Genomic DNA, 21,359 nt, shown 5'->3' with positions numbered 1-21,359 from the left:
AGCTCAGCTTTTGCTTACGGTATGTGCCATTCTTTAAAGCATGGCACAGCTCTAAAAAAGGCATTCCTGATGTAATCCACAATAAATAAAGCCATCTAGAAGAAAAGGAAAAAAAGAAACAAGAAAAAAAAGGGGAAAAAAGGAAAAAAAAAAAAAAGAGATATGACAGTTTCCAGCATGAGATTGAATACCTGAGTCAGTAGTAAAGTGATAAAATCACCAAAAGGAAAACTGAAGATGACGTAGTTTGAAATCTTCCACTGTTGTACTAGAAAACTTTTTTTAGGAGCAAACCAGATGACTATTGCAAACATTTCAGATGGGTTTCAAATGTGTTTCTGGGGAATGCATTTCAATGTTCAGGAGCAAAATTGAATAAATAAAGGAGGAAGCAGTTAATATAGTGGGGTGAAACATATTTAACTGAGGGGTAAAATGGGTTCTCTAACAGCTTGAGGGTTGCTGCAAGTATTAGCCGATAATGTTAGAGGGATAAGAAAGACTTAAAGAAAATTCTAACAGATCTTTGCATTGCAGCCTGCTACCAAAAAAGAAATGTGTGGAGCAGAAGTGAAAAGTTAGTGATGGAAAAAGGAAGCTCTGTAGTATGTTTTAAAAAATTAATAGAAGGAAGAAGTTAATAGAAATGAGATGAAAGGTGATTTCACTTTGCCAAGCATAAGTTACTAATGCCTAATGGATTGTGTGGCTTGGAGAGCTGCAGAAATGGGTTATTTTTACTTTGTTGTTTTTGGTAGAATTTTCTGAACCATGAGCGATTCAGAAGCGAAATCTCCTTTGAAAGCCAGCAGGATTTTTATTCCCAGCAAACCTACCTGCTATTTGAAAATCTCACACTAAGTGCATGTAAATATGCCGTGAAGGAATACCATCGTGTTCAGGATTAAATGGTAAGCTCTGATTATTCACATACTGACAGGAGAGCTTTTTGGTATGAAAATGATAGAAGTCAACATATGGATAGATTACGTTAAAGATAAATGTAAATAAAATAACCAAACAACAAATAAACAAAAAAAAACCCAAGGTGGTATCTTGGTTTCTTTAGCTTGCTCATTTTATGGTGTTTTTTCCTTAGAACACGCCTTTTAAAGTGTGTCTAAGGAAATTAAATTCTTCCCAAGAGCAAAATGGAAGCATTTGTATGAAATCATTATTTCTAACATCCCTTTTCGTAGGAGAAAAGTGCTGAAATCAGCTGGCTATTTCACAAGCGCTCTCTCTTTTTAAGGAAGATATAAATTTACAGGCGAGATCATTTTGATGACAGAGGCCTCCCCACGCAGCATTTTGGACCTCTTCCGGTTGCTAGCCATCCAAAAAAGGTTAGTAGTGTTGTTAACTGGAAACTAAACAGATAGAGGGCTGATGTGATGTGCATGTAGGGTGGGAACGTTCCCTTTAATGAAAATTTTTGTGGCATTAAACATGAACATTTCAAGGCAGAAAAACTGATGTTTTTGTCTCTTCCTTTGGCTTTTTACAAATGAAGACAGATTTCCATTTGCAGTAAGAATACTTGTTTAGGTGCTACCGTGTCAATGGATTCCTACCTTGTTTGATGTTGTTGAATTCCTTTTCAATGGTCTCTTCAGTAGTCGATAGCATGAGGTTCCTCACATAAAGAATTTTTACCGATGACATGGTGTCTTCATCTACCTCGACTTCTGGCTCTGCCCAGTCAACAGCAATTGGGTGTCCCCATAACTGGATCCTTCCTTTAAAGGCATTAGCATCATCAGTGTCAAACATACTTTCGTTCTTTTCACTTCTGCTCAGAGACTACTTTATATGCAGTATGAACGGGCTGCGATATTAGAGCAGTAGAATAGATCAATTCTACAAAAGGAACTGAAATAAACCTTTCTAGTGCAAAGCACTGGCATTTAGTTAATGTATTTCCAACAGTAGATGGTCACACTTTCCATGTGCTCCTGCTAATACCTTAGATGCCCGCAGAAATGCAGTGTCCAGAAAGAAAAGAGAGAAAATATAGCATGATTCACTAATGTCTGCACTGCCTGGAGTGCTCTGTAAAGTGAAATACTTTAATGAACATAATTCCTTTGTAAAAATCCCTGTTGCTTGCAAATGTTTCATTCCCTAGATAGTTGGAAAAAGATCCAGAAGTTCAGGCTGGACAAAGTGAAGTAAGGATTTGTCTATGTGCAAGTATTTGCAGTTGTATGGTCCTGCCAGATGAAGTTGCAGAGGAAGTAGTAGAAGCAAGGGAAAGAAAGGGTAATGAGGCATTTACAGGTGCAAGTGTGGAGGAGAAGCGTATGGGCTCCATGTACCGCGGGTTGAGCCGTTGAAGAGCAGGGAATGAAAAGAGTAAATAAAAAGGTAGTTAAAAAGCAATGCCGTAGTCAGATTATCAGGCAGGCATTCATAATCATTTGCATTTAGTCAATTATCTATTAGGTAATTGATTAGGGAATTATTCCACTGATTTTCAATATGTAATGAACACTGACTGCCGAGAACTTGTCTCAAAGCTGTGCAAATTTCAGCATTGAGAGTAGGATGGAGGGTAAAGCAGAGGTACCTCTATCTAGTGAGCTTTTTCACCTCCTGTCTTCTCCAGATGGCAACGATAACTATGTCTTCCTGTTTTTCTTCCCTATCCCTTCTGCAAATCTTGGAGGTAGATCTTCCTCCTGCTTCCCTTCAAGAGTAGCTGAACTCTAGTCATCCAGTAATACCTAGATACCTAAATTTCATGTGCTCTCTCCTGCTTTGCATTCACCCAGTGTTATCAGTAGCCAGATTTTTTTCTAGCTATTTTAATTAGCCCAGCAGAGAGTGCTTTGGAGGTGCAGTATGGATGGCTTTCTATCTTACCAGCATGGTAAATGCTAAATGTTTCCTCCGAATAATGAAATAAAATATATCTGCCCCTTGAGCAAGATTCCCTCAGAGCAACAAAGCAGATTTTCACAACAGGTCTTTCTCTGTCTCTCTTCCTTTCCTGCCAGTCTTTATGACATGAAGACTGGGTCCTCCAGAAGCCTGAAGGTATGCTCTGGGATACCTATCTTGGGAGATAAAAAAAGAAAAGAAAAGAAAAGACAGACTTCTAGAAAACATTTCTGGAGAGATCCAAAAAAAGGGATCTCAACTTGGATAACCCAGCCAAGATGGGATGGAAGCCCCAAAAGACAGGAAAATTAGAGGCTGAGGGTAGAATTTGGAAACCTCTTTTCCGATAACAGAAGTGAGAAGTCAAAAAACAAAACGGAAAGGGGCTGCTTTCTGCTAAGAAGGCTTGTGAATGAGCTGTGGTTTGCAGAGCTAGATTGGGTTGATGTTGAGCTTTCAGCAGTGCCCAGTCTGACTTGAGCTGTTAATGAAAAGAAATAGAAAGACGGCAGTTAACGCCAGCCAATTAAAAGGAAAGGCCAGGCACCATTTTCTGCGTAGCCATTTCTCAGTTCAATAGTGGATATAATGACCTGATTTTACTTGTAGCAAGGAACAACTAATCGTGCTGCCTGTACCACCATCGTGCTGAAATTGGGTTACCCTCCACCCCAAAGGCATTCTGTTATTTAAACGGGAGACCGGACAAAGTTGCTGAAAAAGTATCTTCCTTTTTGAGCATTTCTGCCTCTTCTACAAAGCTCCCTTAAAGAGTAGCTAGGTTCAGAGTCAAGGGTGAATCCTGACAATGATATTCAGTTTCACATTCATCCAGTACATCATCTGGAGACACATTCAGTCCTGGCTTGAAACCTCTTTCATGTTCTTCCCTTGTGATTGCAACATCAGAAGACTCTCTGCTCCGATTCAGGCCTTTGAAATTCCCCAAACTGTTTACGGAGTTGTCCTTAAACTGGAAGTCTCTAGCACATTACACACATCTGTTCAGGGCTATGTGTTCTTTCCCATCTGTCTCACTGTCTTTGCTCCGGATTTTCAGTGCGCTGTTCCCTCAAGCCTACTCGTTAGCTGTAGCTCTGCCTGCTCTGTTCCTTCATTCTTGATACGGAAGCCATGAAAAAGTTATGCTGAAGCACAGATTAAAACGAATGTGCTCCTATAATTAGGGAGATGCTAAACTGATGCAGAATGTAGAAGATACAGAATAAATGGAAAAATAGTCAATGTAAAATATCCCACAATGGCTAAGCATACCCAGATGCATATCAGTGTTCAAAATCATGCTTGTTTTTGGCAATAAGAAAAAGGTATTTAAATTACTCGTGATTTTTTTCATCAACTATTATATGGAAAGAGTCAAAGATTGGTAGGACAATGCATAACGAACAAATCTCAAAACAGAAGGTCGACTGAATTCTTGCATCGGCAAGTGAGCTGAGCTCAACAAAGCGATGAGGGTACTGTTGAGCATAAGAAAGCATGAGAAAAATGGTGAAATCATTCCAAATGCACTTAATGGTAAGTGACTCTTTCATCTAATATCTGTTAAACTTCTCCTGCTTTGTAATGGCCCTTTAACGCTGTCCTCCAGTGCTAAATGACATAGACTCATTCTTTACATTGTTTAAACCCTGATGCAATTCCTCATTAGAGGTCTTCTTCCTGCACAGAAAATATCACTTCAGGAAAGTCCTCAGCACATTCTTAAGGCTGAATATGTTCTTAAATGCTTTCCTGAGTGATGCTCTCCAGTAGGCTATATTTTATTTATAACCCAGAATAGCCATAGGATAATGCGTATCCTAGAATAGAGTTGTACAGACACATGCAGCTAGATCGATCTAGCTATATTTTTAATAAATTCTTGTTCCTTAATTAAGTGTGTGGATAATGAGCATGGTGATAAATCAGGACCTGCTGAGAATTGTCCATCCCATGTCCCAGAGCCATGGCATGTACATCAGGCAGCCTGGCGTACTGGGGTCAGTCCTTGCTCCAAGCACGCCGTTAGCAACTGAGGGAAAACCCAGCAGTGTTTGCTTCCTTGGGTATGCGGGTCCTCTGGAGACTTCTGTCATACCACAGCACAAGCTATAAGCATGTGACTAGTAAGACGAAGCCATACCTCCCGCCCCAGGTCTCTGTACTAACCTGGCAGCAATTTTCTCCTTGCCATCGCTGCTGCCCGGTGACTTTCATATTCCACAAAAGCAAAACCCCGGTTTTTCGTTTTATCAGCCGCACTAGGGTACACAATGACGTCCACAACTCCGTCCGTGACTTTCTTCATTTCTGCTAAGATTTCCTCCCTTTTCTTTGTTTTGGGGATGCCCCCTACAAACAGACGGCAGTTGTCCACACTGGCACAGACCCCAAGGAGACGTCCATTCCTGAAAAGAAACAGCATTTCTGGTCGTTTGTCCCTCCCTTGTCCCAAAACACAAGTTCCAACACAAGCCCTCCCACTCCAGTGGTATATGTTGCTTGGGACATTCAGGTCATTTTGCTCAATGTAAGGGGCTAAGATCCAACACGAAGGCTGCTACTTGGCCAAATTTGACTACAAAGTCAGGGATCATAGTTGAAATGAGAGACTGGAGATTCGGGAGAAACCAAAGACAAATTTTGCTTTATCTTCCTGGGATTCTCTCCTCTGCTATTTCCAAAAACAGCTGCTACCACACAGCTGTGCCTACCACCCACGAACACAGCAATGACTCATGCGTTGCCGTCAGTGCATGCCAGAATTTGTTGTGTCCACCAGTGACTTGTAGCATCCCAGGCACCAGTGGGACTCATGACTGTGGTTTTGGGGAAAGAAAATCCCTCCATTCCTTCTTATCACGAGGAGAGAACATTTGGGGGCTTACTAATGCCAGCTGTTCTGCAGACCCCAAAGTAAAAATTTCCTTTCACACGCACTTCCCTCACCTCCTTGTAGCCGGAGTACCTCTTGAGGAGGGGTCTTGAGAAGTTAAAAACTTATTTAGAAGGGTCTTTGGAACAAAACAAGTAAGCAGGGGAGGTGGAGATGGCTAAAGCCTGATCTTTAACACCCTCCCGCCTCTGATACGATTCGTATTTCCCAGCCCTCCTCATACGCCCTGTGACATGCTCATCCTTGTGGTTGCTAGGAGAGCTTCCCTAATACACAACCTATCCTTTTTGTGAAAAATGAAAATCTTAAAATTGCCAGAATGGTTCGTTGCCAAATACTTTTAAGCAAAGAAATACACTTATCCCACTTTGAACCGAAAAAAATCTAAACGTGGTTGAAATCAAAACAAAACATATCGATAGACCCATATGTTGTTGATTACTGGTTGTTTTATTCCCAATTTTTAGTTACAAACATGAGGGTTTTTTCCTATTCCTATCCACTGGGAAATGTCACTGATCTGCCATTGCTTTTCATCCTATTTCATCATATTTTGCAATCACACTGTCTTCCAGAACATTTCTACAGTATAACTCACGTGAGGCACAGTGGATAAGAATACATCAACAGAAAACAGCCCAAAGTGGAACATGAAATAAACCATGATGGTTAGGTATCAGTTAATTTGACCCACAGCAAAATATTTTTTCCAATGTTCTGAAATATTTTTTGGTAAGGAAGAAATTTCCTGTAAAAGATATTAAGTCTGATTAAATGATGATTTCTATTGACTGCATTTCCAGAGAAAAAGTCCGATTAGCCTTTGTAGTAAGGAATAAAGCAGTGACTGCACAGAGAGACAGGAAGTGATTTCCTTTTAAATTTTGGGTATCTAAATAACCTTTCTCCAGGTTACAGGGAAAAATATGGCACATATAACAAAATAGATTAATTCATCATATAGTTTAAAACTGGTGTGAAGGTGTTTGCCATGCTTACCTAATTTCATAATTATTGAGCTGCTTTATTGCATTCTTCGCTTCCTGTTTATTAGAGAAGGTTACAAAGGCATAGCCCCTATTGTTTCCATTAAAATCCATCATCATTCTCATTTCATAGATTTTGCCAATCTGGAAATGAAAAGAAAAGTCATTCTAAAGAAAAGGTTTGTCAGCAAGGTGGGAGATGTTTAAACAAGACTGGGTACTTCCTTGACTATATCACATCAGAGCCCTTTGAATATTTCCATATACAAGGTAATCATCCAGAGCCTATTCTACTTTCACACTGCTTTCTGACCCGTCTACACAATCAAACGAAACAGAGGCAGCATATGTTGAAGTGATAAGGCAAGCAGATAGCACTTTAGCAAAGAAATATTATGCTTACTAGTAAATAGGAGGACTTCAGCAGCACCAAGATTTCTGATCTCACTGACCTGAAACCACATCAGGACTTGGAGTCAAGATAGTTTCTTGCTGGGGGGTGGGGACTCCTAGGTGGATAAGGGAAGGGGTAAGGAGATGCTACCACTGAACCTAGGGTAGCTTTGTACCAGCTAACTGAGGAAGGAACTAGGAATGGTTTTCCCAGTCTGGGCCAAATCACCTCCTATTCAGCCTGCAATCGTAGCTTTGATCCTCAGTATCCTCTGAAAAATGACTATCAGTCATAATGGCTTACTTTTTCACACAATGGTATAAGTTCATCTTCAAAGAGGTCTCGGGGCAGTTTCCCAATGAAGATCTCACACCCCCTCTCCGGCGGAGGGCCGTCCCAGCCGGGTGGTGGGCCTCCGTATTTCCTTTGCCCATTTTCCTGTTGTGGAAAAAATAAAAGGATGGCTTAAAATATGCAGATTTTAAACGTGATTGTAATCAGCCTCTTGGCAAGGAACCCAGACTTTTGTCCAGCTTGACATGACACATTAGACATGCACCATTTCCAGTGTGCTAAAGGCAAGTGCTCTCCTTCCCCCTAAGGAGCGACTCTTTACAGACTCAAAATAGATAAGGCAGTATGTGTTGGCTGCCCCATTGATGTATCTGTACTGAAAGGCCTCGGCATCCCTTTCAGTAGGACTGGTGATGTACTGGAGGGAGGTTTGATTTGCATCTAGATGAGTTTCACTAAGGAACATGCATCACTGCATTGAACAGGACATTGCATCAGCAACCCAATTGCTACTTCAGATGTCCAAGATGGAGACAGTCAAATACCACCTTGAAAAATGTAGGTGTTCTTGGCTATGGAACCCTTGTGGAATGTGTATTAGTTTTGGAACATGTAATATTGCACTTGTAAAGTGTACAAATTGTCATGATTCTTCAACTAATCATAAGCATTGATGAGCAAAGATATGTCTCTTTTTTTATTAATCGATGGAGAGCTTCCTTCTGTATAGACCAAAGAAAAGACACTGGAAGAATCACGTTTGAAAGCAGAAGGACTATGCAAAAGGAGAAGGCATCTGGACCTCAGGCAGAGCTAATATCGGGGGAAAAACAGGGATGGACGTCACAAGGGAAGAAATTACGAGAGAGGTGTTGGCAGAATGAAAAGTGGAGAGGCAGTGAGAACTGAGAGGAGCTGCCTTGCAGGTCAACCAGGGAGCCTGAGGCATCACTGATGGTACATGGTGCTGGAAGGGAGAACAGGCTTCTCATGGAAAATGATATTTTCGCCAGCAATTGGACTTAGCAAAGAGCCAGCAACACCTGGCACAAGGCCTGGTGAAGACCTGGGCCTGGAGATGGGCATGGAGGAATGGGGCAGGGGAAGAAGTGATGTTGTTGCGCAAGAGCTTGGAAGCGACAGCAGGAGAGGGACGAGCCTGCCTTACACCTCTGGATGTGTAGTGCCACCAGTGAAGGGCAAAGGGTCCAGCTTTTTCGCTGTTTCTTCTCACTGAGTGCATACTTTCTTGCTCAGCAGAGGACACACGAAGGAGAGAGCATGACGTTCAGTGGGATGGAGAAGACAAAACCCCAAGCAAGAAGGTTGTGCCAGAGTCCTGGTTTGCGTAAGATCGTGAGGAGGCACTCAGCACCCAGACAGCCGCCCCAGGGTGTGCAAGTCCCACATCCAGGGCTATGGTGAAGCCCTTTCTCCACCTGTCCAGGATCTGAGAGGGAGCCCCAGAGGTGACAAGGTACAGCAAGAGGAGAAAGAAATAGTCCCTTGGAGGGGAGAGAGGAGGGTCATCAATGGCAAGAGGAGGCCGGGTGAGGGGCAAGAGAGCTCTCACCAGGGACTGTCTGGGCAGTCACCCGTGAGGATGTCTGCTTACCCAGGAGGGCAGGGAGCAGGTCTTGGGCCTGAATAATACCCAGAGATGTGAGAACAAGCCAATAGTTCCACCTTTGCCTACATTTTTGCTAGATGGGTTTCTCTCTCATCTCCTCTTCCATCTTTTCTTGTTTTCTCACATTTTCTCTCATCTTTTTATCTTTCCCTACTTTTTCTTTTTCTTCCTTTCTCTTTTTCTCTCTTTCTCTTTCTCTCTCTCTTCTTCCTCTTTCTCTCTCTTCTCCCTATTTATCTTTCTCTCTTTCTCTTTCTCTCTAGCCCTCCTTGTCCTGCTGCAATTCGCTGTGACCAGAGGAGTTGGGAGTTTGCTCATTTTTCTGTTTCTGTCCCTCTCTTTCTGTTATCATTTTCCACTCTGGGATTATTCCAGGCAAACGAACAACTGACTTAATGAATGGCTGACTTATGATGAACGCCTGAATAACTTAAGCCTATAGCAAAGGCAGACCCTTGCAGGAAACTAAGACTGTAGCAAGAGCACTGTCAGTCTATACCTGGCCCTGAGTTATCCATGCTCATTCTTTGCGATGGAAATGCTTTCAGCGTGACGTTGAAGTCATAGGACTATTTGAATTTATGAAGCAGTCCTCACAGCAAATCAGACTGGAAGATCGTGAAGCTTCAGGCTATTTTTTCTGCCCCTACGCTGGCTGAACTGAGCACGTCGGTGGTGTGAGGTTTTCTGGCTTCCCCAAGAATTGCCTAGATATCTTTCGATCCATTTGTTCAGTGAAGACAAAACATCACAGTCACGTCATGTGTTGTTGCAGTCATCTGCAGTCTTCATTGGCGTGTCAGCTGGAGGAAGTAACCGGTCACTGAAAGAAATATTGATTTCATATATAATGGGCTGAAAAGGGCTAGGGGAGTTTTATCATCCCACTTGTAAACCTGGTGAAAGAAAATCAAACAGTTAGTTAATTTTTTCATCCTGTCAATGTATGTGGGAGCTGGTGTTTGAGGAGACTCAGCAAAAAATAAAATCTTCTTTCCATCTGCAGTGGCTTCATATGTGGCCTGAAGGCAGCATCTAAATGGTCTCATCTTCACAATCTGGCTGGACAGAAGGAGCATCGTCCTCTTCGTGAAGATGAGCGACCGTGGCACACGTTAAGCAAGGAGGTGTTTGGCTCAGTGATAAGTAGGTTGAAAAAAAAGCATGGAGAGATGGAAAAGGGAAATGAGAAGGACAAAAGAGAAAATGGTAAACTTGAAAAAAGGAAAAGGTGAGAAGAAAGAAGATGGTCATGGCGTGTTTGTATGCGGGGAAACCTGTGACTTAGAAATGAGCTATTGACAGCTGTACATGACCGATAAACAGAAGATAAAGAACGTCACAGCAAATGTAAGACACAGAGAAGTTGTGGGTAAAGAATGGCAGAAAGGCTCTTAAGGGCAACGAATCCAGTTGCTGGCCTAGTCGGAGAGTGTGTACAGGTTTAAGGGGTAAGTGAAAATACTTTTTCCCCCCCCAAGAGTCTCAATTTTTGCTTTGAGCTGTTGTGCCCCCTAGTGCCACGTAAAGAAAGGCAAAGTTCAAGACAACAACCTTCCTAAAATTTACTGTTTCCAACCGCTGCTTCTTAGAGAATGCAAGGATGGTCATACTATTGCCTAGCACTTCTGAAATTTAACTTGTATTGGCTGCTCTTAACTAAGAAAGACTTACTGAGATGGTTTTGAGGGATCTTCCTATTTTCCATCTGCCCTTAACCAGAGCAGGCTTTCTACTCGGAGACCCTGAAGATCAGCCTGGAAGCAAACCTTGGGCTATCAGGCAGGTAAGGTACCTTTCTCAAGTGTATTTGTGTGTGTGTATATGCAGTATGAAATGCAGACCTGGTGATCACGCATCAGGCTTCTTATGGCCAAGACTGGACCAAAGTTCTTCAGAAACTCTGACGTTTTTAGCAAGTTTTCTCTGCTATACTACCATTGCAGCCATGACTCACATATCCCAACCCTTCCCAAGACTACGCTGTGCTCAGTTATTTTTCCCGGCTTGTCATAATCACATCAGGCAAAGAATTCCTGGAGGAATACTATCTGCTTTATAAAAGACAGCAGCTATTGCACATTTTTATGGCTTACATGTATCGGAGAGAAAGAGCGAGGAGAATCCGTAAGAAGCAAAGCTTCACGCTTAGACATTTGCTGCTTGAGCCCCCGATGCAACGTATCGATTCAAGACAAAACCAGACATTGTGCAAAAAAGGACGTGACCATGAGTTCCTACCTGGATCAAATTATATCCCGTTCGCTGAATTAATGCACGGAGGGCGGCTTCTTTCTGTGTGCCGGTCAATCCATCCCCGGATTTGTGATTTGATTCCATTGTGAGTGATTATCAGCAAAAAATCAGGTTAATTAGGGGTGCTCACTGCAATCAAATTTAAGATAAATTAAATAAATTAATATGGCTAGGAGGAGAAAGTCCACCCTCCTGAGAAAGTTAACAGGATCATTCTTCCTAAATCAATAATTTTGAGATTAAAAAAACTAAAAAAACACAGACTCTGTGGAGAAAGCAAAAATATCCACCCTTTACATGCTGCATGAAAATAAATAGCACTTAAGCCCACAATTTGATTTTGGATGGCACTCCAGTAAGACTCAGAGGGATATTGTAACATGTTTGTGCGTGTGTTTAAGGAGGGAGACACATGTAAGATACCTAATCCTGCACCGACTACATGAGGATGGAGTCCTTTGCCATGGCATCCAACTGATGCTCGGTAGGGAATCTGGCATGAGCCATGGAAGGCACTTCAGAAGAGGTAGGTCTAGATTTGATCTGTTTCTAAAAATCCATAATATGGGAGAACTTCAGATCTGTATCTATGTTCAGGGCTGGGACAGTCTTAGGTTCAGACCTTTCGATTCAGAACTGTAGTTTTAAGTCATGTCTAATTACAGAACATTTTTAAGTGTAGTTTTGGGGTTGAAAAAAATGTAAAGACAAAATCTGAATCTGAGCTGGGTCACACACACAGTTTCTGCTGAATGCCGAGCTTTGTCTCGGTGCATGGAAGTAGCATTTGCATGAGTGCATATAGAAGTAGGTCTGCAGGTGCACAGTTGAGCTTGAGGACTTGCAAAACTTACTGGCTGATGCTGAATACCAGCAAGAGTGAAACTATCACTCTGAGAGCTCCTGCCCAGTTCATCTATCAAATCGCTTGCTCAGATGCTCTCAGCTGGGGCATGTGCTGTGGGCTGTAAGGACTAAGAAACAAGCTTGAAAACCTCAGCATTGATACGCATCCATCCTAGCCAAAGTCAAAAGAAGCCTGAAAGAGGTGGAAGGGAGAAGAGAAGGTTTCTCAGTGGCAGCTCTAGCTAAGCGCACCAATTATAAATTAAAACGACGCTGCCAATACGCACACTTAGAAACTCCACAATATCATATAAATATCAATACAGCTATGTCATATTCCTTGTTCAACTTGCTCTGAAGACACAACTTCACGGGGTGATTAAGCCCTGCTTGCTTCTTTGTTTCCTTTTGACGCGCATGATGTCTGTAGCCTTCCCACGGCTCCTGCCTTCCTCTTCTGAGCAAGACCCACTCCCTGCCGGAAGCTGCCGCTGTCCCCTGTGCAATGTCACCATAGCAAAATGCAGCACTTCCTTGCGAGAGCATCATTTGGGTAGACAAGCTGCTTGGCTTGGCTTGAACAACCCAAGCTGGAGGCTGCAAATCAACTCCTAGGCTTCGTAGTAGGAAACTGCTGAATTGTACCATCCAAAACTGTCACTATTGCCTTCAGCCTGAGCTCGAGCTGAACCTCTGATGTCAAAAAGTTCACCTGCTCTGTACAAAGGTGTAGGCAGCAAAAAAGCAACCATACCGCCCAGGATCGCTTAGAGAGCGAACGGGGCAAAACGGGCCAGGGTGGGTGTAACGGGGACAGGTGGCCATTGTGTGGGATGGGTCTTCCCTGGGACATGAGGGCAGAGGGAAGGGTGGGCGGAAGGGAAGGTGCAAAGGAGGGGTGGATTGCTGTGGTTGTGCTGTGCGCTAATACTAAACGTGGGGGAGATCTTTCAGTACCACACACTGGTTTTGGGGTTCGTTGAGGAATAGCTAAGGTTTGAGGTTGGCCACTTTGTGTCTGGGCATCTCTCACTCTGTGTTCCTGCATCTATGCATCCCGTAAAGACTTAAGCAGGTGCTTAAATTTAAGCGGAAGGATTATTCACGGTGCTGGAAGTCAGACATGCGCCTAGGCTCCTGTAGGGCCGGGGTGTGACTTGGACCCTGCCACACTGCGCTCTGGAGGCTGCAATATAAATATTTGGAAATAGAGACATCCCTGTAATGCTGTATAGTAATTTATTGTTCAGGTCTGTGGGACTCTTCTGATTTATTTGTTCTTGTTGCGTTCCCAGGCTCTCCAGTGTTTTAATCGCTACCAATGTAAAAAGGTTGGGAGATGGACTGAGCAATGCGCTAGGTCTCTCCCACCTCTAACTGCAAAATGAGTGTTTTCTACAGCGGCTGGAGACTGATTATTGTTTTGCTTTATTTTTCATAGAATCAGATATATATTTAAGGAAGTTTGATCTTTTTTTTTTTTTTTTTCACATCGCTTGAATTGGAATTCAGCTGGCTTTGGGGATTTATTTAACATCTGGGAAAATGTGGAGTGAATCCATGAGGAAATATATGATGTGCTTTGTAATGGAGACTTGGAGGTTGCTCCCTAGTTGGCATATGTCCAGTGCATGACCCAACTACATGCTTTCCTTCTGCCACACTGAGGTCAGCAGCAAAGCCCCATCAACGCTTGCGAGGTGATGAGGGCCAGAAGGGGTTTTGCCGTTGCAAGTCATGGTCCCACAGCCTTGTGTCACTCCCCCAGCAACACATTTCTGCACCTGCCGACTCATCCAGAGCTCGGGTTCGGCACAATATGGGACAGGATTAGCAAGCTGACATGGAAAAATGAGCTGGACGTTTTCCCAGGCTAATTAAAAAAAAAAAAAAAAGCTTAAAAGAGCCTGTTGTATGCACTTGGTCCAAATCAGCTGATCAGCAGTTGCTCAAAGACGACAATTAGAAAACAAAGTTGGCTTTGGATCCTTCGGTCCTTCGGCCACTTCTGACGGCTTTATAATCAAGAAAATCTTTTGAAAGATAGGGTTTTGGCTATGTAAACACCTAGCAAATGGCAGAAACAGACTGAGGGGTGCTTCACATTGACATCATCCACAGCAAGTCCCTGGGGCTGGAAGCGAGCGACTTCGCGCGGGACCGGGGGTCCCCAGCTCCATACGGAGAGATCCTATACATGCCCTATATAGGAAAGTGCTGATGTAGCTGCTTAACAGGAGGTGTTGAGGAGAGAATTGTATGAAGGGTCTGCCCTACAAAAAATGAGTCGCGCTGGTAGTCCTGGCTCTCCCGTCCCGTAGCAATGCCGTCGTTCTCAGGGACGCAAGCGGAAAGGGTCAGCAAGGTGTGCATGCTACATGCCTTACCCATGAGGGGAAAATTTGGCTCCTTATGGTTCTGTCCTGATTTCATCAGTGACTTGGGAGATCAAACCACACCACGTCGGTCACATTTGCACGGGCCCCCCCCCCCCCGTGAGTCTCCCTTAGGTGCTTTTAGCTTGACTCAAGCCTACCCTTTACTCCCAGCAGAACAGTGGGACTGGAAAGAGATGGCTGTGCTAGACAGATACCCATAATAGTCACGGACTCAGATTTCATTACAGCTGGGCAAATGAGCCCGTAACAGCCCCAGGAGGTCATTCAAAGCTTTGAGCTGTTCCAGCGGCAGGAGGTTATATCCCGTTCCCGGTCCCAGGGGACCACGCATAAGATTATTTCCTCTGCTCTGTGGCAGATGTATCGATGCTGCAGGCACAGGAACAAGGACAAGGGCAGTCAGCCCGCCGCGCTGCTGCAGCCACCCTCTTCCCGACACCACGGTTACCCCAGGTGCCTATATTGCCTCTGCAACTGGAGCGCAGGCATAGTCTGAGCCCTGCCTGTCGCCAGCAGGCAGCAGTCTCATTTTCCTGCTGGGAAACCAGCTGGATCGCCGCCAGGCACATCTCGGCGAGCCCAGAGGCAGAAAAGCTCCTGCCTGCGCTCCTCTGCTACGAGCGGACAGCAGGGCTGCGACTCCCTCATGCACCACATCCCGCCGCCGCCGCCGCATCCCTCGCGTTGCAGCCGCGTCTCGCGCAGCCTTGCCGAATTGGCCGAGGAGGGGAAGCAGCACTTGGCGCCGGCCGCTTGCTGAACTGTTGCATCCTCATGCCCAAATGGGTTTCCATAGCAGCTGAGGTTTTCAGGTTGCTGCCCGTCCCAAGCAGTGACCTAGATAGAAAACCAGTGTAAGAGCCTTTTCTTCCCCCCCGTCACACCGGCTGTTTCACGCCACGCTTTCTGATGAGCCGGCTGGCTTAGCAGGCTCCTTTGAATATATTTGCATGCGGTGCGGTAAATGCCGTGTGCCTCCTCCTCCGGGGAGGAATATCATATACCTCTTGAATGCTGGCATCCGGGAAGTTGTGTTATTTCCAGCTAACATTTCAGTTCAGGAGATCGCTTCGTGTTGAACGGCGAGTACAAGCTTGTGGGGGTAGGGGATAGATCTGCTTTTCCCAAAGGTATGCATTTACGGGAGAAACAATATCCCTCTTCAGCTTCTGCCTTATTAGATAAGAGCAGGCAAGCTCAGCTGGTCTCTTCTTGTAAGACGTCCTGCACATTTTCAGCTGTTTTAGACCCAAATGTCTAGACATCTGTGTATGCCAGTGGAGAAGATATGTTCAAGTAATCTTCTAGAAATAACAGAGCAATAACATTCAAGGTTGCGTAAGGTATTAATCAGAGTCACTGTGGAACCCGATGTCGAAGATTTCCACGGATTTTTTTTTAAAAAGCGCCAGAGGAATTGGTCGTGGTGCTCTCAGGGGGTGTATTAATGACGGCCCAGCCTTTGAATGTCCTTGGAGATATTCAAAAAGCTGTCCAGACACAGTCCTGGGCAACGTGCTCTAGGTGACCCTGCTTGAGCAGGGCGGCTGGACTAGATGATCTCCAGAGGTCCCTTCCCACCCCAGCCGTTCTGTGAGTCCATCCTCTGCACCTAGCCCCTGTCTCACGCCACCTGAAAACCAGCTTCCGCCCTGGAGTTAAGTGTGGGCCGCTCATCCTCCGAACGATGCCCGTTTCTGAATTTGCCGTTAGTAATGGGTTTTCAGAGAGCGCTCCCACGGGCGGCAGTCCAACAGGCAAAGCGCTGAGGCTACCTAAGCACAATTAATGTGCTGCCCGTGTTGCAAATTAGTTGATGATAGGGTTGTGCCACTTTATCAGTAAACACCTCCCCCGGGAGCTGACAGAAGGGGCTTGGCAGACCTTTCTCCGACAGAAGGGGCTTGGCAGACCAGCAGCGTCTCGCTCCCCTTTTCCCCCTCTTCCGCCTCCAAATTTCACTGGCCTTGGCAGGCCGGTGAATGAGTAACAGAAATTCCCCGAGCGCCCGGGGTTTTCTGGCGGCCCAGCCTCCACGAAAGCTGCTGGCTTTCACTGCCGGGATGAGGCGGAGGGATGGGGCACAGCATGGCACCTGGCTCAGCCTCTCCTTGTATCAACGCTCGGATCCTGCTCCCGGGCTCGGGAAGAGCATCTGAGGCCATGGCTGGAGCCTGGGAGGCTGGGACGCGCCTGTGGGCCACCACCTAAACGTGTGGACCACGCTATCACATCACACCTACCCAGGCCTCGCCGAGCTCCAGCTTAAAAACGAGTGAGAAACGCTCCGTTAAAAGCGTAATTGCAAAAATCCTGTTCTGGAGTGTCGTTTGCTTAAAGTTAGGTGCCTTGCGGTTAGACAGCTTCCCTCCCTCCATCGCGTTTCCCTTGCGACGGGGACGCAAATTACAGCTCCGTCTCCTCTTTGCTAAGCTTGTGGATCCCAGCTCCCTAGCCCGGCCTCACAGAACAGGCTTTCCAGTCCCCAGATCTTCTCATACGTCTTCTCTCCACCTGGTCCAGCCATAACTTGCCTTCCTCGACCTGCTGAGGTCCAAACGCCTTCTTGCACAGGGCGCTATTACTTTCCCACCTCCACTGCCCCAAAGCCACATCTCAGCCAGTTGAGTGCAGGCCATTTCCAGTGTGCAGACCCCGAGCTGTGGTGGGAGCTCTTATTTCCGAGGCTTGGGCATTTCATCCCACTCCTCTTCCTCCAGACATTGCACTCATGCCTGTGTACCGGGCTATTTATTTTTCTTTTTTGCAAGAGGAACGGAGGAGAGCCGCTGCCACGGGACCACGGGACCTGGGGAAATATGATTACTTTCTCTCCTTCTTTGTTCCTTGAGTCATTAATCAAGTCAGCAGATCTCTGCTGACACGGGAGAGGGGGAAAACTCCCCTTTCGTACCTGCCGCTGGGAAGTGTTAACAACAAGGCAGTATTTTTAGCATTATTTAAACTGAAAATAGCCCAGTAGAAGCAATTGTTCTGCAGGCCAGTCACTTTCAGGGGCCTGGCCTTGAGGTTGCTTGCTGTTAATAATGAGCTTTATGTAAATAACTAATTAAACAAAAATTAGTTACATTTTATTCAGAAGAAGTTTATATTGAACTTAGGGTCTTTGGAGATGCTAATTGTGTGGATGCATTTCCTATTTTGTGTTCGTTTTTGACCAAGTTTGAAGCAATGCCGTTTATTTATCATGGACACAGAACCAAGAACACTGTGCTATTATAAAAGGAAAGTATTATTTTTAGTTTAAATAAGGACGAGGTTTAATTTTATTTTTTCCTCTCTTTAGTGAACGCTATCATTTCTTTTAGGTGTCTAGTTAAGCTTTAAAACGCTAAGAAGAGTAAACGTACTGTATGTGCACCAAACCCCACACTGACAATCATCAAAGCCACTCTAATGTTGTCTCACTTCTCCGCCACTACTCCTCTGTGTGGTTTTCTTGCTAACAGCATCTACCGCGCACGGCCTTTGATGCTCACTTCTGGCTCGCCTTGGGGTGAGATGAATTCAGCAGCTTTTATGCCACGAATACAGCGATTTTTGCTTTGCTCTTCGGTACGTGTTTGAAGAAGGAGGAATCCGTTTCCCAGGCTGAAGGACGTCTGCTAGGCCAGGCTATCTGCGGGCACAGCAATTCGCCGCACGCTACGACCGCCAGCAAAGCAGCCGGTAATTTTGCAGGGCAGAGGAATAGCCTTTTCCAACCTCACCCTGCCGTTCCTGGCTGCTTTTGCGCTCTGAGCTCGCCCGTTCGCAGCACGCTTCGGAGAAACCTGGTTACTGTTTCCATGAATGAGATAACAAAACCATGTTTGTCCTGGGCAGATCAATACACTTTCCTGTCTGAACGCACTGAGTCACTCAGACGCATCTAACGAAGGCCGTTTTGCAAAAGTGGCTCCCGTGCAACCGCTCTTGCTGAAGAATAACACAGCCCTTGAGAAGAGTGAATAAGTATATTCACCTTTACTCTTAATGACCCAAACTAGAGCAACCATTTTGCTTTAGATTATCAGCTAGCGTTTCACAGGCTCTGGCTTTTTTTTTTTCCCTCCTGCAGGCTCCAAGCAAGGTTCCCGGGGGAAGCGGTCAGTTTGCTCTTCCTGCTCTTCCTAAAAACCGACGCTTTTCAAGGTTTGCCCGTTTTTTTTCCCCACGCGCCATGAGACGCCCCAGCAGCCGTCGGCAGCAAGCTGCCCCTCGCCCGGACGAGGAGCACCGCAGGACGGGGTCTGGTTCAGCAGCGCAGCAGGACAGTGCGCTCCCTTTGCTTTTCCACTGCAGCGTTTTTTTCCCCGTGCCGCTGGTCCCGCGGAAAGTGGGAACTTTTAGCTATTTGCAGGGAAGTGGGATAAATTTACTAGGAGCTACTACCTCAGCTGCTCAGAAGTGCTGCCGGCGTGCCGCGTCTGCAGGGCGCAAGCCTTTTACAAATGATTTTTGTGTTAAACGGGCGACTTTTTTTTCTCGCAGCTGCGTTTTCTTTGAAAGCGGCTTCTCGCTTCTAAAACGGCTTTGTTGCTCGCGCGCAGCTGAATCCAGCCTCTGTCCCCCCGTGTCATTCACAACATCACGAACGTGTCGCGAACTGTGAAGCCAGCCTCACTCCCGCGCACGCTACCGCCTAAGCCTCGCATTTCCCGGGGGCCAAATAGCTGAAGAGAAGCGTTATGCGTTAGGGAAAGTTCAGATTTTTAGCAGCGGCAATTGCTTTTGAGATGCGGCCTGACCTTTTGCAAAGTGAAGAAATTGTAAGAAAACGGCTGGTCTAGGTGAAAAGACCTCTAATGATTAGCTGTAGGAAGTTGTGCTTTAACAAATCAAGACCGAATTATCGCAAGGTAAATGCCCCCCCCTTCCCCCTCCCTTTAGCTGACTTCATTTTTTAGCAAATGCAAGCGCTGCCCAGCATACGAAAGCACTGCAAAAAGCTTCTCACTGCTATTGCCCGCGCAGAGATCACACCAAGGCCTTCAAGAAACTCTTATCTGCCCATCGGGCTCCCTAGGTTTGTCTCTCGCTTATCAAAAAACAAAGGCTAGCGTTGCAAAGCCCACGAGGCCAGGCTGGGGGGTCCCCGCCGGCAACGTCTCTCCGCCCGGCGGGAGCCCCCGGGACGCTGCCGGCGAGCGCCAGCCCTGCTAATATTCGGTGGCACCCACGGTGCCTCGTAAGGTGGGGAAAGGAAGGCAATTAGGGCCACTCCTTCCCCATCCTCGGGCTCACGTCGGGCCAAAAGCCATCCCGCGCACGGGGCGAGCCGAGCGCGGTCCCCGCGTCCCCAGCCTCGGGTTTGGAAAAGCCGAGCGGCGGTACCCTACCTGAGCGATTTTAGGAGATCACCGCCTGGAAAGCTTCTCCTTGATTATGGAGAATTTGCGACGTGTCACTCTGGTTATTCTCTAATCATCATATCAAACTCCAAAGGTTCAGCAGCCTCAGGTTGGTTTACAGTCCCTCTGGGTTAAACGTTAACTCGCTCTATCTCTCGGCTCCCTGCAGGCCTTTGACCAGATAGCTGGGTCACCACAGCTCAGACAGTCCTTACACAAGCTGATTTTTTTTTTTTTTGTAAATAAATACAAAGGACTGAAGTCAGACTGCTGCTTAAAGACAAGTGCAGGGACCAGCCCCGCGCTACCATTTTGAAACTGGTCGTTTGCTTCTGTGCCCAACGCTTCTCTGGGTAATTGTCGCTGGCTTTGCTCTGTTACTAGGCTCCTAGCGGAGACCTTGGGAGAAGGAATACAGCCTGGTGATGGGCCTGGCTTCAATATTAATTTTTGGCTTTCCTGAGGAAGACCAAAAGTATTTCTTTCTGTCCCTTCTCCTAATGATACATCTCTCTGACCGGTGGCTTAAGTGTCCGTAACCTGCAAACTGTAAATGCTGAAACGGTTTAAGGGACAATCTCGTCAAGGCGTCATTATGAAAACTGCAGTTCATTCTGCTAGACGCAGCTGTGTTGCTCAGATCCTTCGGTGGCTAACGCCGGTTTTGGGCCTTCAGGAAAGGGAGAATTGATTATGGAGCGTAGCTCCTTCACAGCTCTGCAATGGGAAGTTTTCTTTTCCCTGAGCAACCCCCCTCCCTCTCTTTTCCCCACAGCCTTATTGCAAGAGATCACTCCTGGTGGGCAGCATCAAGCAACCAAGGAGGAAAGTGGAGGCAGGGAGTATGTTGGTTGTACTCTTCAAATGCCACAGCCTCCCGAATGAAGAAGAGATTAAGGTCCCTTGCTGCTTGCTACTGCTTCTCTGAGAGCAAACCCGTCAGAACAGAGATGGGCTGATACTCCGTAACACATAAGAGCACCATCTGGTTTCCCTGGTCCCAGCAGTCACTCAGGCAGATGACAGCCTTTCCTTTCAGTGCAGATTCAATTTTGGTCTCTGCGGCGTCGGAGAGCTGGAACAGACAGCGCTCCAGATCAGTATAGCAGATACCAAACACACTTGCAGCTTGGAAAGCCAAGTCCTTTCTGGAGGAGTCTGTTGTACCTGGAAGAGTCTGCAAATAAATGTGACAGCCATGAGTCTGCTGCTACGGGTGGCTTCCAGGTGAGGAAGCTCATGCAGCTATTGCGGTCCTCAAGGGATCGTACGCTGCTCACATCTACTGATGCAACTGCTGAACCGACCATTTGTCTCTGCTAAAGTCCTTCTAGCTCCTAACAGTAATGAAATGGGTACTGGAGTGATTCTAAGGTGACGTTCAAGTTTAATATCCCAACAAAAGGATCCGTCCTTGC

The 21,359-nt window shown here is 45.8% G+C and overlaps 1 protein-coding gene across 7 annotated transcripts in view; it reads right to left on the bottom strand.

Moving 5' to 3' along the window:
* A1CF (APOBEC1 complementation factor) overlaps positions 1 to 20,078 on the bottom strand; it is a 35,734-nt gene extending 15,656 nt beyond the window's left edge. For 2 of the 7 annotated variants that reach the window (XM_068951055.1, XM_068951057.1), the window contains exons 1-6: positions 19,930 to 20,074; positions 11,328 to 11,471; positions 7,466 to 7,600; positions 6,782 to 6,912; positions 5,056 to 5,294; positions 1,575 to 1,739 (exon numbers count right to left, since the gene is read on the bottom strand). In XM_068951055.1, the coding sequence (XP_068807156.1) occupies positions 1,575 to 1,739; positions 5,056 to 5,294; positions 6,782 to 6,912; positions 7,466 to 7,600; positions 11,328 to 11,426 (769 nt within the window). In that variant the 5' untranslated portion in view covers positions 11,427 to 11,471; positions 19,930 to 20,074. Of the gene's footprint in view, positions 1 to 1,574; positions 1,740 to 5,055; positions 5,295 to 6,781; positions 6,913 to 7,465; positions 7,601 to 9,585; positions 9,910 to 11,327; positions 11,472 to 19,929 lie in introns of those variants that run through there. The other 5 variants (XM_009675116.2, XM_068951060.1, XM_068951056.1 and 2 more) reach the window with 4 other exon arrangements.
* Positions 20,079 to 21,359: the final 1,281 nt, after the last annotated feature.

This window comes from Struthio camelus, chromosome 7, assembly GCF_040807025.1.
Source record: "Struthio camelus isolate bStrCam1 chromosome 7, bStrCam1.hap1, whole genome shotgun sequence".
Lineage (NCBI taxonomy): Eukaryota > Metazoa > Chordata > Aves > Struthioniformes > Struthionidae > Struthio > Struthio camelus.
The sequence above is the reverse complement of the archived record's forward strand: the minus strand, read 5'-3'. Positions and strand labels throughout refer to the sequence as shown.